At 41.4% G+C, this 18,897-nt stretch overlaps 1 protein-coding gene across 1 annotated transcript in view; it reads right to left on the reverse strand.

The window, feature by feature from the left end:
- POU6F2 (POU class 6 homeobox 2) overlaps window positions 1-18,897 on the reverse strand; it is a 309,582-nt gene that overhangs the window by 102,084 nt on the left and 188,601 nt on the right. Inside the window, exon 5 of the mRNA XM_084621387.1 lies at window positions 12,401-12,729. Within this exon, the coding sequence (XP_084477513.1) occupies window positions 12,401-12,729 (329 nt within the window). The remainder of the gene's footprint in view (window positions 1-12,400; window positions 12,730-18,897) is intronic.

Below are 18,897 nucleotides of genomic sequence, written 5' to 3' on the forward strand. Positions count from 1 at the left end.
TTTTTTTTTTTTTTTAATTGGTGCATACTTCTTCACTTCCTGCTTTTGGCTGGGATCAGAAGCAAAAATATTTAAGTACAGCACTACAGATTGTTCTAAAAATCGTTCAAGCCATGCTGACACCAAGGATGCTAGAAATCTCATGGGAACAGGCATTCTCCTGGGAGATGCTCACTCTGATTTCCAGATTAAAGAGGTTCAGATAGAGCCAGATCTTGGTCCAATGGTATAGCTCCCTTTGACTTCAATGGAACCAGGAGTTGGTCCCTAATTATTTTTTTACCTATTGTATAACATACTGCAATACATGGCAAGTACATGATTTAAAAATAAATCTTAGGATCATCTAGATCTGCGAGATGTCAAGTCTGATTATTGATCGATTATCTGCCAGGCCTCCCCTTCTCTCACAAGCTGCTTTCTATCCATTTATTTAACTTGTCCCTAGTTTAACAGCTATGCTTCCAGTTGGAGCTTTTAAAAGGACTTTTCCTGGCTGGAACCATAGGTCATGCCCTCTGATCTTTTGATTTTTCATTCTACATGTAATCAGTTGTTGGTTACTTCAAATGAAAGTAAAGAGGTGGGGGAGGGGAGAAAATGTAACAAGAGAGATTCATACAGCTCACCTTTCCAGTGCAACCACTCAGATAAAAGGAAATTTCTTTTTTGCCTTATTTGTTTCTAGTTGCAGCACTGAGGTCAGAATAAGCCAAGGGAATGAAGGGAATAAGCGTCCTGATGGGCTGCCCCAAGCTGGCGGATGTTATGGATCAGCGTAAAGCCAGCTCTTTTCCCTGTGCCTGGACCGATGTAACTCACTGAAGTGGCAAATTACATCAGACCTACAGCTGTAACCCGACATTATGATTAATTTGATCAGTAATTTCTCCTGTTTTTCATTTTAATCGGTGTGACTATTCTGCTGTGGCAGGTCTTTCAGATCTAATTAAGATAAATTTCAGAGTAAAAGACTTGGCAGAATTTTCGAGTCAAATCCGAGCGTCAAGTGTGAAGACCTGCAGCACCAGTCAATCAATTTCCAGTAAAGACGGCAGACTCTAACTCAGCAATCAACCCAATAACACTTAAGCAAATTTCATAATCTTCAGGACTGTGCTTAGTCACTCTCTCAAAACATTCTGGCTTAAAAAAATTATTATTTTTTTTTTTTAACATTCATCCTTTGAATCTGCTGCAGCTGCCAAGAGAATCCACAGGTGGACACTTGGAGAGATCTCCGCAGTGCTGCTGAAAAGACTTAGTTTAAAACTTTTAAAAGCCCAGAGCAGAGCAGTTTGCCCTTTTCTTTATGTCAGCACCTGAAAGCCAAGCAAACCTTGTGAGGTGAAGATGAACCTTTAATTCTATGACATCTGCAAGAATTTCATACCGTTTGCCTGTTTTCACTTGGTCCACGTGTTATAGGTGTTGGAACTAGGGATGCTGCTGCACCCCCTGGCTTGAAGTGGTTTCCATCATATACTGGGTTTACAGTTTGGGTCAATGGATCTCAGCACCCCCACTATATACATTGTTCCAGAACCCTGCCATGTGTCTCCAAGCAGAAGGAAATGTTTCTCATAGGGCTAGAAAGACTGAAGGCTTCCAATATATTTTAAAAACAAGCCACTTGCAGTTAACTCCCTAAACAGGAGAAAGTGCCTTTTGGCCCAATCCTATGAAGTGTTAATTGCTGAATGGGAATTGAGGGCATTTAGCACTCATAGGAGGAGGTTCTTTGTTCTTCTGGAAAGGCCCTATGTGATGTCCGCAATCAGAATGCTTATGTTATCCTCAAATTTGTAGGGCATTAAGTGAGCTGTAGCTCACGAAAGCTTATGCTCTAATAAATTGGTTAGTCTCTAAGGTGCCACAAGTCCTCCTTTTCTTTTTGCGAATACAGACTAACACGGCTGCTACTCTGAAACATAAACAATAATGAAAATGATCCTACCTTTTTGTGTAACTTTTTTAGTTCATGGAACCATAGAATTGCCAGAACTGGAGGCAACCCATTGTTCATCATCTAAAATGGGACTTTCAAAACCATCTAAGTGACTTACTAGGACATTTTTCAATGGCACTTGGGCTGCTAAATCATTTAGGAGCTTTGAAAACCCCAGTCCTAATCTCTTATCCTTTTGTTTTTTACCCTATAATTATAATATCTCTAGTTTGTCTCCAATAAATGGGCATCAAGAGTGGCTTGGAGATTTCAAGCGACTTTATTCCATGGCCTCTTTTGTAAATTGATGCCATTCCCTAGTATATTTTACATATAAAAACACTTCTCCTTTAAGTGTCACCCTGGAAAGAGGTGTCTTGGATGTAGTCAGCAGGTACATTGTTCATTGGGCCCTTGCTTTTCTGTTCTTGGATTCTTTTGTAAGGACAATATTATAAAAGCTGTACGCCTAAAGAGTCCTGTGGCTGTGTGAAAAATGTGGGGGAGGAGGATAGGCCACTGATTCTGGGATACTTCCAGGTTCTTATTAACTTTTTGGAGCCAGTGATGAAAAGCAAGAGATATAAGACTAATACACTGATGACAGACAGATAGTTCCATTGGCTACAAAAGAACGTCTCAGGGCTATGTTGATTTTTCTGTCACTGGGATCCCTGAGGCTTGCTGTGCCATCAACAGGAATAGCCATCCTACCACTTACAGAGGCTCTGGAAATTTAAGACTTCATATGGATATGGATCGCTTCCAAAATTTGCCCGGGGGAATATTTTTGCTTTTATTTTTTTACAGTTTACTAAATACTCTAGTTGCTCTAGGGAGTTTATTAAGTACTCTCCTTTCAGAACCCAGAAATTGCTGGGCAAGCCAGCTCTACTTTCCCCTGCTTTCAAGAATTCTCTGGCAAATGGTTTCCTGTATTAGACTCAGCCTCTGGGGTGTTAATAATGCCAGTTGTTTGGCTTGAAGATTAATTTCTTTCACTTTAAATGTGAGTCGGAGACTGATGCTCTCTGCGCTTCTGAAATTACAACACCTGCAGAGTATACTTGGATGGACCAGGTTGCCAGTGCTCCAGCTGAAAGGAGCTCTCCTCAGGGAATGAAGACGCTCTCTTATGGGCTCTTTTCAGAACTCTTAAACTTCTCTTTGTTCTGTTTAAATACAGCATTCAGCAGCCTTACAATGTGATGATCGAGTGCTTCAACTACCAAAATAGTAGTAAGCTTCTGGGAGGAGGAAGCCAGCTGTGAAGAGAAGAGGACCCTTAACTGTATTTCTTTTGGCACTAATGTACTTTTTGTTGCAGAAATCTGAACTGTGGTGTGTTGCTGATCCCTAGCTATCCATCGGTTAAGACAAAATGCTGTTTCCACATAGGGCTGAAACAGTCAGAACCCCCATTGAGACTCTCAAATACATGAACAATGGTTAAGAGAACCAAATTGGTAGGTTACAAATATAGGGTTCAATCTTGCACCACTGAATTTTGCACCAGGAGCATTTTGTCTGTGTTTTTATTGGCAGTAGGATCAAACCCATACAGCTTCATCACTAAACTTGGCACTAATAACTGGCTTCCTCATTGACAGCGCCACTAGAGAGCCAGGACAGAATGGGTACAGAGGCTGAGGGGAATGCTCCAGTGCAGACTGTGAATTCTTGTGAATGCAGGACTTCCTCTCCAAAACTCTCAGTCTGGCAACTTTCCCGAGAGGGGTGGTGTAATGCAATTCATTCACCGCTGGAGGCGCCTCCTCAGAGTCACAGTGCTCTCTCTTTGTGACGCAGCGCTCAGGCCAGGTCACTATATAGTCTTCCCCATCAGGGATATGAAAGTCTCTCCAGATCAACTGTCCGGGTGCCGCTTTCACTGGTCCTGCACCACTTTTCCAGTGGCTGGTAGGGCAACCCAGGCCCACCTGCTACTCTGAGTATCAGCCCTTGGGCTTCCTCCTACTCTGTCTTCCACAGGCTTTCTTCCCCATAACTCCTCTGGGTAAACCCCTTCTGTCAGGGATGGGATCCCAGGGCTTTTGCTTCTCCCGGGTCTCCTCCTACCCACCTCTTTGTGCCCAGAGAGCAACTGAAGACTCTCTCCCTGCAGCCCCTTTCTACTCTCAGCTTCCTGGCTTTATACAAGCTCAGTCTGCCCCTGTCCAGCTGGGCTCCTTCTTCAATTAGTGCTTCTCAGCCAAGTCTGAGGCTGTCTACACTACCACTCAGGTCGGTATAAGTTGTGTCACTCAAGGGTACGAATAAAAAGTTCCACCTACCTAGGCACTGGTGTGGCCACTGCTATGTCAGCAGGAGAGCTTCTCCCACTGACACAGCTGCTGCCGCTCGTTGGGGGTGCATTAATTAAGTTGACAGGAGCAGTGCAGCTACACCGATGTAACTGTGCCACTCTAGTGTAGCCATAGCCTCACTCTCCCCTCAGGTGCAGTCTATGTTGATTAGCCCCTTTGAGCCACCTTAACCTCTTCAGGGCTGGTGTGGGGTGAACACCACATCATAGGCAGTACAAGAACTTGTAAGATTTCCAGGACTGTGAGCTTGACACCACACAAAAATATAACACGCTGGCAGCGAAAGTGAGGAGTAGCTAGAACAGGAGACTGGAAATCAGGCCTCCCAGGTTCTGTTCCTGCCTGAGCTCTTGACTGCTGTGTATCCGCTAACTCACACCCCAGGAAAGCTCCCTGTGCCTCAGTTTATCCAGTTGTAGAATGGGCATAATAATTACTCCGTTGTAGACAGGTGTTGTGAACATTACCTGACGTCTCTATAGGCAGTATATAAGCTCTAAGTATTGTATTATACTCCTCCTCATTCTCATCCTCCAGGGAAACAAGGACAGCAGAGAATAATATGAAAGATGTGAACTCATCACTTACTGTATAGCAAGCAACCATGACCAAAACACAGTAAATTTTATCTGATAAAGACATCCTGACACTTATTTTACCTAGCTTTAAAATAACCTGCTTTGACTGACTCAGAGGTGAAGCCTTTGGCTCTGGTGATAGCTGGCTTTGGTAGCAATTTTAGAGAGGAGACCCAGAAAGCTAGTGCTACTTTTTGGAAATGATGCATGAATTTCTCCAGCATACTGTAAGTTACTCGACCCCTAAAGGACTGCACATCTGAGGAAGAACTCTGGTAGTGGTGAAAGCAAGAGGATAAGAGAGTTAAGAGTGGGAACAAGGCCCTAGAATTGCAATGTTAATGGGTTTGGAATGGGCTGTGCATGAATATGTGCAATCAATGACAACAAAATTGTTCAGTAGAGATTTTGAGACAAGGAGCTGGATTTCAGCGGGTGACAATAGCATAGCTCCATTTATACCAGATGAGGATCTGATCCAAACACACAAAAAATAGTTTCAATTTTATCAGAATTCTCAGGAACAGGGCTTCAGCTGTGTATATTTTTCAGTAGAAAAAGCAACCCTATGAAACAATAATATGTTCACTATCTGTTTGGAATGAGGTAGGAAGCTATCGAGTATATTTGCAGCAAACTTTCAAAGTTTGTGTTTGTAAATGGCTGTGGATGACACTTGTTGAATGCGGGGAAAAATAATTTTCAAAGAGACACTGCCAATTAATTACATTTATTATGGATGAGGCCATCTGCTATTATTTGAATGTAAAAAGCAAAAACTTCGCCAATGTTTTTGGAAACCCACTTATGATTGCTGCATCACTTGACAAATTCATTCATATTAAAACTCTCAGCTGATACTTCTATCGCCTCTCGTATTGTAAAGATGCACTATCTCACTTCTAATCAGTACTAAACGTGAAGAATCATAGAATCATAACTCTTAAAAGGGACCTCAAGTGGTCAGTTAGTCCAGTCTCCAATCCCATGTAGAAGAGCAGTTCACATCTTCTGTACTTCCTTCACTATTTATCTTTACAAAATAGTGTTTTGTCAAGCTGTTCTCAATCATTTGGGGCCAGATTCTGTCACCCTTACACTGAGTAGTATCTTACACTGGAAGAGCTCTAATTAATTTCTATGTGACGAGTCAGCCAGTAGTGACACCCAGTATGATTATGAGTATTAGAATCCAGATCTTAACTAATCTGGAGTACATGAATGAAAGGAGTATACAACAATTTGAGAACTGTAAATATGGACAGACAGAAAGACAGGGCAATAACTACATCCTCTGTAAATTAATTATTTTCCCTGCCACTCTCAAAGCAATATAAACTCTGTTGTTCCTCCTGGATCTCAAAGATTTGTAATAAATTCCTGGAAATGTCAGTAAATGTTGAATTGAGCTCTTTTTTTTTTTAATGAGAAACTAACCCTTGAATACTTGTGGGGTTTTTTTGTTTTTGTTTTTTTGCCTGTCGGAGCCCCAGGCATTTGTATACATACTCTCCCTCATTTATAGCTGAGTTTTTCAGTCTTTCTGACTCTCTTTCTTTGTTATAAAAATATTGAGGTGCCAAATACATTATTTAAGATTAGCATGAAAATTTAATCTGAAGCTACAGTTTGCTTTTATTTGGAGGGCTTTTGTTGTCATCCACCCTTCCTCCCCACTTCTTTCCCTCTACCCCCTTTTTTATTTATTTGTACCTATCATCTTTCTTCTTCAGCTTCAGTTACTGTGTGTAGGCTTCTATGGCAAAAAGGTGGTTTGGCACAGAGTTTTGAATACTGTGAGAATAATTCTGCAGGTGGGACCCTCCACGGGGGATTTCCTGTTTGTCTGTTCAACTTTGCCCATGAGTAGAGCAGTGGAAATTAGTTGGGATCCTTCTCCACCTACAGTGGGGATCTTATTTTGAGGATATAGGTGTGGATGGGTTCAACTGATCCATAATGCTCACACATTAGGTCCGTGGTCAACTAGTAGCTAGCCTTGTCTTTGGGGCCAGATTTAAACATCGGTTGTCAACACAAAGTGTCTTGTTCTGGCTGCCAAGCCGATAATGGACTAAGTTATTCTCTAACCTGAATTTATATTGCAAATCATCAAGACCTGAGGGCTCCTAAAAGTATGCATGGAACAGCAAGTCCTCAGGATTTGCCTATTAAGAGGTGGCTGTTTATCCTTTGAAATTTCAGCATGGTGGTCTCCCAAAAACAGGTATAGTTTCCCTTTCAATAGCAGAGGCCATCCAGGATCAGAATTATATTTATTCCAAGATGCCAATAATTCCATTGAACTGAAGTCTTCTGCCACGTGTCCCAAATGAGCTAGATTCACTTCCCTATTCTGGATCCTTTGTGCTCTCACTTAGTACAGAGCAACTGGAAGCTGACTGCAGTTATCTTGGGGAGAAGTCCCCTGCTCTCAGATGGTGTAAAACCAAAAACACCCTCCTTCACCAACTACCCCATCTTCAAGTCTGGATAAAAGGGGTGTATAAGGGATCTCCTGGGATGAGGTTGAATGCAGTTCCACTCCAGCAATACTCATCTAGTATATTGTCCTTTAGAGATTAGTTATGGACCTCATTCAGCTCTATTTCACTCACATGAACATAAATCAGGAGTAACACCTCTGTAGTCAGGGCAGAAAGAGGCCCACAGAGTGGAATAACCAAAACTAGGATTTCTCCTATGCTATTATAAAATAACGATAAGACTTGCTAAAAAATAATATATTTTTTGTAAATGTAATCCAGTCCACTGAATTGAATAAAGGATAGCAATAGAATTATAGTGCAATATTACAGAACAATCTGACAAGAATCATGCTGAGAATTTTAGCCAGTGTGCAGTGTATCAGCGTTATTAATTTCTGATCAGCTAGAGAAAGCACCTCACCCAGGTATACCTAAGCAAGTCACTTTCATTTAATTTTCTTTCTGAAGACATGACAGCATCTGTACATTTCAAGATATAATTGTTGTTATCTTTCAGAGTTTTTGAAACAAACACAATCATCCTTCTGAATTACTGGCTTTCCATGACAATCTTTTGCGGTTGCATTGTTCTAAACTAATATCTCTCAGACAGATTCTGAATAATGTAAGAGGATAAAACCCACATGAAAAAATAAAGAATTCATAAATGAAATTTAAGCTGTCAAATTTTAACTTAGTTGATCTTTATTCCCTTAATATTCCTCAAACAAAAAACATTTCATTCTAGTTCATAAAGATCATTACCTTAGAGGCCATAATATCTTTGAATTTAGTTTCAGGTCGATTTTTAAGTTAAAGTATCAGACATACAAACAAACATACATACATACATTCTAAGCAGCTATTATAAAGTAGATATATAAGGTGATGCCAAATATCTGCTGTATGCTATTGCTAGTTTACTTGTACAAAAAAAAAAAAAAAACTTTGGACCCAATCCTGAAACCAGATCCACACAGATGTAAAGGTTCATCTTTGCAGATCCGACTGCAGGATTGGAGCCTGAAAGGTTAAATTTTGCTTGACGAAAAGGAGTTTACTATTAGTCTAGGCCGTGATTCAGCACATCTTTAACTCTGAGTATGCAAGTAGTCCTACTGAAGTTATAATGTAACAACAGCTACTTTGGAGGCATTTGTATGGGTATCAATGATCTGCATATTAAAGAGTCCCAAAGTACTGAACAACATAATAGTCTGCCCTCTAAATAGCCCTTAACACAATGTGTTTTGGGAAGTTTAGAAGCATTATGTTCTGTTGCAGAAAAGGTTGGCAGGCTAAATCAATGGAATTACTCACATGCATAAAGTTAGGCATGTGGTCAAAAATCTTGCTGAATCAGAGCTTTTAGTCTGATTGTCAATGTGCAGCTATTAACATTTTTGAAGAGAATTATTTTGTTCATATTTTAGTGGTTAAAGAAATGATCATAGAAATACTTAAACTTATCAAGAACTCAAACTCTTTGAGGCAGGGTGAGAGTTCAGGGCTACCCGCTTAAAATCCCCAGGTCAGACTATGACTGTCCTGATGGTGGTGCACAAGCATCATCATCCCCATGTTACAATCTAATAACATACCAAGATCCCTGACCCAGGACTGGCAGAGTAACATCAACTTAAGTGCTAGATTCCTGAGTCTAGCACCTTTCAGCGGCACTAAACACAATTAATTAAAAACACATTAAAATAAAAAAATGGGTCAGCTACACTTAAATTTAAAGGAATTCTAAACAGAGGGAGAGAACGAGAGGCAGGAAGGAATGGTTAGGATGCTGGCCTGTGACTTAGGAGATCCAGGTTCAATTCTGTGTTCCATTACAGCCTTCTGGTGTGACCTCAGACAAGTCATGACTCCATGTGCCTCAGTTCCCCATCTGTAAAATGGGGATAATAGCACTGCCCTACCCCCAAGGTGTTGTGAGGATAAATACATTAAAGATTGCGAGGTGCTCAGATACTGTGGTAATGGAGGCCATATAAGTACCTCATACAAAGAGCAGTTACTGCTGTAACATGCTTCTTTGTGCTCCTCCAAGTGAAAAATGACTTTGTTTCGCTAAAACTTTGCAGTCATATTGGTCTGTACCTTTAGATCAGAGATGGGCCTAGGAGGGAGGAAGTGTTCATATCCACATTAGATTCAGTTTAAGGTTCGAGGCTACATCAGGGCTAAGGGTTAAGTTCTGCTTCAACGCTGATGACATCTCTTGACCAGTTCTCATTAGATCTTAGTCCTATCTAGTGGAAATCTCCAGAGGAACTGTTCTCACAGAGATTTGGATTCCCCTTTACCAGAACTGGGAAATATGCCCCTTATAATTTTGGATCTGACTTGCAGCCAGCGCTCCAGCAAGTGGGTTTGGATCTGGGGAACTGAAATAGGAGCCCCCCCAAAATGTAATGGCTCCTAGATTGAAAGGTTCTGATTTTGGCTCAGCTGTATTTGAGATGGATTGGAAATTAACAAACAGAATTAGAAAAGGATTGGTTTTTTTTTGTTAGAAGACCAAATGCACAGTAACTTCCAAAGCAAATAGCTAACAGGCATTTTTAGTAGTGTATAAAAAATGTACTTAGCGCGCACGCATGGCAGCTGCACTGAGACAATAAAATGTAACAGCAGCTCCTTTGGAGCTATTTCTGTCTGTGTGTGTCAATAATCTGCATATTAAAGAGTCCCAGAGCCCTCTCTAACATGATGGACTGTGCACTAAGTAATGCCTAAGTAGCCCTTAACACAATACACAGTAGGAACTCTAGCAGCATTATGCTTTGCTGTGGAAAAGGCTCACAAAGTAAGGACCTGTCTCCAATGGACTTTTAGTGTATTAGCTGAACCATTTTAAAACTCAGTTCTTATGCAGTTTAGTCTCAATGAGGTTGCATATGATCTGACTGGCCAGCATGGACAGGGCTGAGTGCCTCATTTAAACCAATTTTATTAATTGTGTAAAAAGCATTTTAAAATAGTGAAATCATTAGAGAGTTAAAGATGCAAGGTGAACAGGCCTGAAACCATAGTGTGGACAAAGCATAAAAAGGGTAAGGGCAAAGTTTATAAAATAAAGTAAACAAAAACCTTTTTTCCAGTGTTTCTAGCTGTTGTTTAAAGTACAGTTCTATTCTGAAAAGTGACTGTATAAAAACAGCACCTTTTTACTCCAGAGATCTTCTCCTTGCGTGTATTCACAGTCATAGTTGTGTGTGTCGTCAAAACTGCTCTTGTGGGACTTGGATCCAAGATGTTGAAATTCAAGTAAGAGCAACTGATCTTGTGAGTGTGGTTTTTTTTTTTTTTTTTTTTAAACAAAACTTTCTGGAACAGCTTGCAAGACTTTGGCCCCATCATACTCAACCCTAATCTGGATCTTAACACTGCTTCTTCACCTGCCTCTAGTTGAAATACAGCTATATACTTTTTTCGTCTTAAGAAATATTATGAACAAAAGTTTTAATATCCACCAATGCCTTTTCAAGTCTAGTTTAGAGTCATGAATCTATTTAATTATAAAGTGCACAATGGGATTGTAGTGGTTTTGATGGAGTTGTAAGCCTATTATGTCAGTTACTTCTACAAATTTGAGGGATTTCCAAACACCAGGAGACTGTACATTCTGTATTCTATACAGCGCAATAAATAGGCACGCAGGGCTTGTTCCTGCACTACTGAAGTTAGTGTGAATTCTTGCTCCCCAATAGATAAAGTTGTAGCTGGCTGTTTGAAATTTACGCACACATTAGCTGACATTCATAGATTTTAAGGCCAGAAGAGACCATTAGAGTCTAGTCTGAGCTCCTCTATGACACAAGCTATTAAATTTTACCCAGTTGCCACTATGTGGAATCCAATAACTTGGGTTTGGCTAAAGCATCTCTTTCAGGAGGGCATCCAAGTCTTGATCTGAAGACACCAAGAGATGGAGAATCCATTACTTCCTTTGGTCATTTGTCCCAATGGTTAATCTCCCTCACCGTTAAAATTTGTGCCTTATTTCTAATTTGAATTTCTTTGGCTTTAGCTCCCAAACATTAATTTGTGTTATGCCTTTATATATAGCTCTCTGTCTGCAGTACTGTATATTCATCTTCTAACCTTTCTAAAGCTGATGTGCAATGGCACTCAATATGATCACTAAGTACTGCAGGCCTGATACTCCTCTCACCCTGGTGTAAATCGGGAGTAGTTCTCCACTGTCTTTAATGGAGTTACACCAGTATACAACCAGAGTAGCTGAGAGAAGAATGAGGCCCAGTCTGTGCAAGTAGACATAGTTATGTCTAGCCATGTGTCAACAAAAGGCCTTATGAACAACAGAAAGAGCCACAAGTCACTGTAACTATGACAATGACAGTGGGACGAGGAGTTAAGGATGGAATTAACCCTGAATTTGTGGTCTGCCATTGGATCCTCAATATTGTTTAATATAACTTTTGTTCTTAATAAGACTAACGATAAAACATGGAGATGAGAGAAAGGACACCTTTCCTACCCTCTGCTTTGAAACTTTTTGGAAATAGTGGAAGCTAAAGCCTGCTGAACACTTATGTTATGACAACAGCATTCTTAATGTACACGAACGATCATTTTGGGATCATAATAACTTCAAATGGCAGCTGACTTTGTTGCTGCTTTCAGAAAATAGCCGATGGTGCGATTGATGGGCCAAACTGATCTCTGCTGTAATACCCATGAACCCTGTGGAGTTACACCAGAGAAGAATTTGTCCTGTTTCACCTGGGAGCTTACAATGTTTGTTTCAGGAGCAAAAGATAATATCTACCCTTCCGAAGGAAACAGTCTAGGAATTTCACTTGTTTTGTTTTTCTAGTTTCCCAAGTACAGGCTTTCGGTTCAAAGCAGCACGCACATAAAGGATTGATTCAAATTAGCGGACATTGAGCAGCATGTGCGCTCAGAACACGCAGTGTGCATTTTATTTTCCCCACAACGAGTGGATTGCTGCCTTCCAGAAGAGAGAAATTTACTATTCGTTGCTACACAGTAGAGATTTTTATTCATCAGGGACCATCATACCTGCAGTGGATTTGGAGAAGTGAGTGGAGATGAAAGGCCATGTCCTGGTGACTGGTTGGGTTTCTGAGGGGAGTTTGAGGACTGCTGGGCTGGCGGTTGTTGGGTCTGGCTCTGGGGCTGCGTTTGGTTCTGCTGTTGTGGCGGCGGCGGCGGCTGCTGCTGTTGTGGCGGCTGCGGTTGTTGGGCTTGTTGCGTCTGCTGAGCTTGTTGCTGCTGCTGGCTCGTTTGCTGCTGCTGCTGTTGCCCTTGTTGCTGCTGCTGTTGTTGATGATGCTGGAGCTGTTGAAGATGCTGAAGTTGCTGAAGCTGGGAATTCAGGGATGAGGTAGCTACAAATTAAAAAATTGAACCGCATTATACATGATACAGCTCATGTACTCCAGAGCCACTTACTAGGTGAATTATATACCGGACCAAATCCTGGTCCTATTGAAGTATATGGCAAAACCCCCACAGAGTCCAGCCTGGCCAGGAATTGGCCCATTGTGAACACCACAGTGCAGGCTCCTGCAAGAGTCTAAGAAATATTTCACCCAGAAAACCAGCGTTCAGTTCTGCTAGTGCAGCTCTTTGGCGAACTCCTGGCTCCACTGAAGGCAAAGAGAGAGCCCGTGTGTAGGTCTGGGGCCTGATCTTGCCGTCTTTGCTCAGACAAACCTATCAATGAAGTCAGTGGGAATTTTGCCTGAGTAAGGACTAGAGGACTGGGCTGATGGGATGCTGTTACACATACCATAGCTTGATTTGATGCCACTACATAGAGAAAGAGAGAGAGAGAATCAAGGTTATAAAATAAAGCACTCCCTGAAAAGATGATCAATGACACAACAAAGCTGTAATATCGACATAGGGTATTTATATGGTAGGTATCAGGAGATAAAATATCAGGTGTGATGTTTTTTGTGCAGCGCATAGGTAATAAAAATAGACAGTAAAATGCATTTGTGCCTCTGAGCTTTGGGTCCACCTTATCATTCAGTCTAAAAGCTGCAAAACGCTTGTGAATTACAGCCAGCCTGGTCTACACAGCTCTCATCCGCTGGTGGCAAAAATATCACTTTTTCACTCGTATGGTGCCCTCAACCAAAAGCATCCAAAAGTGCGGGCTCAGTTCACCCTGTTGGCATAAAGAACACATGGTATCTCCTAGTGCCAGCAGGGCCACCTTAGTCAAATGGGAATCCAGACACGGAGGAGGGCACACAGTGTTTGCATTGGGGACTTCCTATGAGGAGGGCAATATTAAATTGCAAGCACGGTTTCATAGAAGCTGTGTCAGCAGCAGCTGCCCAGAAGATTCACTGAATCAGCACATGTCCCAAGAGTCCATTTACCTATGCTCATCCATCACTTTTGGAGCTGTACTGGCTGGCGGCAGGAGCCCAATGGATAGGAGGCTGTAAGTGTCATTCACTGCTACAGCCCACCTTCCAGAGGGTCTTGTTGCCATCAGGATGCTCCATCCTGGGTTGTACCAGTGGAAGTCAAAGTAACCTTGGAGTGAATCAAGCCTATTATTTAGAAATATAATTTACATTTCATGGCAAGAAACATTGTTTACCAGGTTCAGTTGTAGATCTGTCAAATAAAGAAAGTTGATTCAGCTTTCTTTTCATGCTGATAGCCCTATTCCAGCTCTCTAGGTATGTATACACTACAAACGACACTGAGGTTTTGGAGAGATTTCTGAAGTCACTGTGTGGGTAAAGTGGCATAAAACAAAAGAAATAGGTGAGGAAGAGCAGGGAAGTATAAACCACATAGGATGCATGGTGGAGTGGGCAGCATATGGGAAGAGCCTTTAATCACCCCATTCCTATATTCCTAATTTATCTGCAATAATATACAGTTATTCTTCAATCAACAAAGAGAATCAAGTGGCTAACATGTATTTACATGAACTACCGTCATCTATGTATGACTCACCTCAAAAGCAAACTGAAAAGGAAATTAAACTGCAGCTACATCAAGGGAAAGTGAGGACTTGGAAGAGAAGGAGTCACTCACCAACCTAAGTTGCAAGGAAAATGATTTCTGAGATAACAGCAAATTCAACACCTGTTCTGGATGTAAGATGTGAAAAAGCTTGAGTTGAAAAAACCCGACTATAGCCTCTGGGTGCTATAAAGATATAAATATTTACTACTATTTACTTAGATGCCTAAGTCTGTTTAGGGTAACTGCTGAACACAGCAAGTGATGATGAACAAAACAAAGGACATGTGACTGGGAAGATGGTGCAAATATTAACAAGATGAGATGGGAGAATTGAAAGTGGAGAATGTGGAGAATAAGGAATGCTGCTGCCAAAATATTCCTATTACTGGGCTGTTGGAGAGGAAAACAAGCAAGTGTTTGATGGAAGCTAAAATGACAAAATAAAAATAGAGAGCTACCATCAAATTAAAGGGGCTTACAATACACCAGGCAAGACACATCAGCCGGGAGCAGTAACTGTATGCTCCCACCACTTAGAAAACAGAACCATGAGCTAGATCAGTGGTTCTCAAAGGCAGTCTGCCACTTGTTCAGGGAAAACCCCTGCCAGGCTGGACCGGTTTGTTTACCTGCCGCGTCCGCAGCTTTGGCCGATTGCAGCTCCCACTAGCCGCGGTTCGCTGCTCCAGGCCAATGGGGGCTGCGGGAAGTGGTGCAGGCCAAGGGATGCAAGGTTATTGTAGGGAGGGGGGTTGCGGTACGGCTACCCTTCTGCACTGCTGCTGGTGGGAGGCTGGCTTCAGAGCTGAGTGCCTGGCAAACAGCTGCCGTTCCCCGGCTGCCCAGCTCTGAAGGCAGCGCAGAAGTAAGGGTAGCAATACCAGGACCCCACTAAAATAGCCATGTGACCCCCCTGAAACTTCCTTTTGGCTCAGGACCCCCAATATGAGAAACACTGGTCTCCCCCATGAAATCTGTATAGTATAGGGTAAAAGCACACAAAAGACCAGATTTCACAGTCCATGACGTGTTTCTCATGGCTGTGAATTTGGTAAGGCCCTATCTATAACCTATGATGTGTGTAGCCCATACAGAGGAATAAGGATGTAGTTTACATATCCTTACCCTATTGTGCAGGTGGACAGAGTGAGCCACAACCTTGCCTTGGAAGGCTAAACAAAGCCCCAAATATTGTGATTTTACTCTAGAAGAAATTTTTTAAAGTGTGTCTGGAAAGCAAAATAATGGTAAAACCACACTTTTTAGTAACACATTTGGGAACAAGGAAAGATGGAGATAGTATGATGCGGGGATTCATATGGTTCTGACCATATGAATGTGTAACAACAGAGTTGTCCTAAATTTGCTTTATGGTTGGAAAGTTTAAAGTGTGAAAAATGTAACATTAAAAGAAATACAACAAGATGCACTGTTAAAGTTAAAAGTGGCATTGCCTGGAGGTCTCAAATAGTCACTTGGGAGCACAGGCAGGGCAGGGCAGTGAAGAAAAGAAAGGCACAAAAAGAAATGAAAATATTCAACATAAAACAAATGAAGGGGAAGGTTCAGTACAGTGCTCAAATTACAAGGATATGTTTTTGCGACTGAGTAACGCAAAACAACTGGAATACTAATATTTTAATATTAATCTTTTTTCTCACAGAGCATATTATTTAATTTCAAAATGCTTCTTTTAATGAAATGTGACTTGTCGCCAGTGAGAGAAGTGCAACTGAAGTAACAGCACACGCTCTTGGGAAACAGATAATAGAACTGATGTTAAACTGTTTGCTTAAACCTAGGAGAGAAACACCTGAAGAGGTAAAATTTCTTTAAATCTATGAATCTTCTTGAAAGGAATGTGTCGCTTGTGACTAAAGCAGTGACTTCAAACCCTGCAAAGAAGTAATTTAATTTGATGGAATGGCTAGCCAAGGAATGGCTTCCTGTTCGCACCACTTCCATTAACAAGCTATGCATTAGGCCAGCTTCAGCACTGTACTGTTTCAAATTAAATCTTTATTAAAGCGTTTTCTTGATGGCATATTCTGAAAAACAGTACAATTTATTTTTCTATTTTACAAACATTTCTACCTTCATGTCCTCTCTTCTCCTTAACCCAAATAATAGAGACAAAGTCCATAAAACCAACCAAATCCCCCTCTTGTCTTACACCTTGTGACTTAGGGCCAGATTTTGATGCCATTCAACATGAATAAAGGTATCACACTGGAGAAGAATGTTTGGTGCTTACAGTGCTAGCCTGGGCTTAGGAGACCCAGATTCAATACCCTGTCCCACCACAGATTTCCTGTGTGACCTTGGGCAAGTCACTGAGTCTCTCTTGACTCAGTCCCCCACCTATAAAATGGGCGTAATAGCACTTCCCTGCCTCACAGGGGTATTGTGAGGATAAAGACATTAAGGATTCAGAGACACTCAGATACTATGGTAATCGTAACCATATAAATACCTGTGACAGATACTCTATGATACTCCCATAGAATTTGACACTTTATTCGCCCTCGGGATGGGATGGGGTAGAAACAAGTGGAGACGGAGGAGGCAGGAGGCTCTTACTCTGTTTGTCTATTGGCAGTCTGAATGAATAGGGTTAATCAGACAGGTGGAGCCTTGAGAAGATGAGTGCATCTGACTTTGACTTGAGGGGTTTTTTTTCAGGTCCACCTGAAACTGTCAAAGATTGAACGGATATTGGGGCTTCCCCGCCAAAGCTTTCCAGTCAGCAGCCTCTTGATTAGAAAACTCTTGATTCAGAACTGGTCAATATGCCTGTGTCATTCAACACTAGAATGGAAGCCCATTTGTCCTTGGTGGTGTGGGAGGTGGTCAGAGAGGGAGATAGCTTTCCAGATAAAGGGTTCAGGCATTGCCTGCCATCACATGAGCTATTCAGATAAATTCTTGCCTGTTTGGAAGAGTGCTGTACAAATCCTCTCTGAAATAACACTTAAGTTATAAATTATGTTTATATGAAGAGGTAAAAGTAGGGATTTGTTTTTTTTAATATGATGATGATAAACAACTTTTTCACTGACTAACAAACAGATGTGGAATTGGAGGAAGGACTCTTGGAAACAGACACTGCTCTTGTATCATCTGAAATCCCATCAGGCTCCAAGCTCTGAAGAAAGTGACAAATGTCAGACAGGTATACAAGTCATAAAAGCGAAGGAGCATAGACAAACTACATGATTTAATTGAAAGCAATAAATACATGACAAACCCCACTGTTTATACTACATACGCAGTTTGTGAGACGCAGTGTGATGAGGAGTGAGCATGGGACTGGATGCCAGATCTAGCACCCACTTTGACAGCAGATTCATTGTGTGGCTTTGGGTAAGCCACTCAGGATACATCTACACTGCAAACCCTCCTACTCCTCTCCCCCATGGCAGAGAGTTTCAGAGTCTTGGTCAACTGACTTGGGCTCACAGTATAGGGCTAAAAATAGCAGTGTAGGTGTTCCCACTAGGGCTGGAGCCTGGGCTCTGAAATCCGGCAATAGAGGAGGGTCTCAGAGCCTGAGCTCCAGCCCAAGTGAGAACGTTTACATGGCTATTTTTAGCCATGTAGTATGAGACCTGCAACCCACGTCAGTTAACCTGGGTTCTGAGACTCACTGATGCGTTTTTGTTTGGTTTTGGGTTTTTTTGCAGTGTCGATATACACTCAGGGATGTCTACGCTGCACACTATGCCGCTCTCTATTGACATGTAAAACATAACAGGTATTCACCTACCTCACAGGAAGCTTATGATGATTTTTGTGCTAATTATTGGCTAGAACTTTGGCAATAAGTGTGAAGTATTAATTTATTTCTTCAGAATTATATATTTTATCTAAGATAAACAAAATCAAATCTCTGCAAAAAGCGTCCTGAAGAAGATCCCTTTTTTCTATCATTCAACAAAGAAACAGTAAAATGCATCATTTTAAGGGAGAGATAAGTTTAATGGGCTAACATTTTCCATATTGTATCTAAACTGTAAACAAGGAGGAGGAAAACCCATGGGAACTGGAATTCATCTCAAATTCTATTAATGAAAAATGCGTATTGAATTGATGTTATGTATGAATCTAAGGAATCAGTTCCAGTCCTTTAGGAAAAGGAAGCTGGTAACATGTATTTATGCTTATAGACAAAAAGAAACAAGCTGGCTTTCTAACTTGAGTGTCTCCATTGTGAGCACAGTATGATCTTGTCATGCTACAGACTAGTTACGAATGTGTGTGGTACTGTTGCAGACACTCTAGTGCAGAACTGGTGTGTGTGGCAATTATGATGGATTCTTATTTGTTGCAGGCCCCTGGTAAATCTCCTGGTGGGGGGGGGTCACACGTTTCAGTGATCACCACTTTATCTGAAAGGCTAACACAAAAACTCTATAAGGTAGAAAAAATATTTAGGGACAGACTTGTACCTGCTCAGCACAGCTCAAAATAAGGGGTGCTGTGGAGTCAGGCTGTGCCAGGGTGAGCATCCATGCCTTGCTTTTCTGATCTGCCCAGTGCCCCCACTACTACATCCCTTA

The sequence above is a fragment of the Lepidochelys olivacea genome (assembly GCF_965140295.1).
Source record: "Lepidochelys olivacea isolate rLepOli2 genome assembly, chromosome: 2".
Taxonomy (NCBI): Eukaryota; Metazoa; Chordata; order Testudines; family Cheloniidae; genus Lepidochelys; species Lepidochelys olivacea.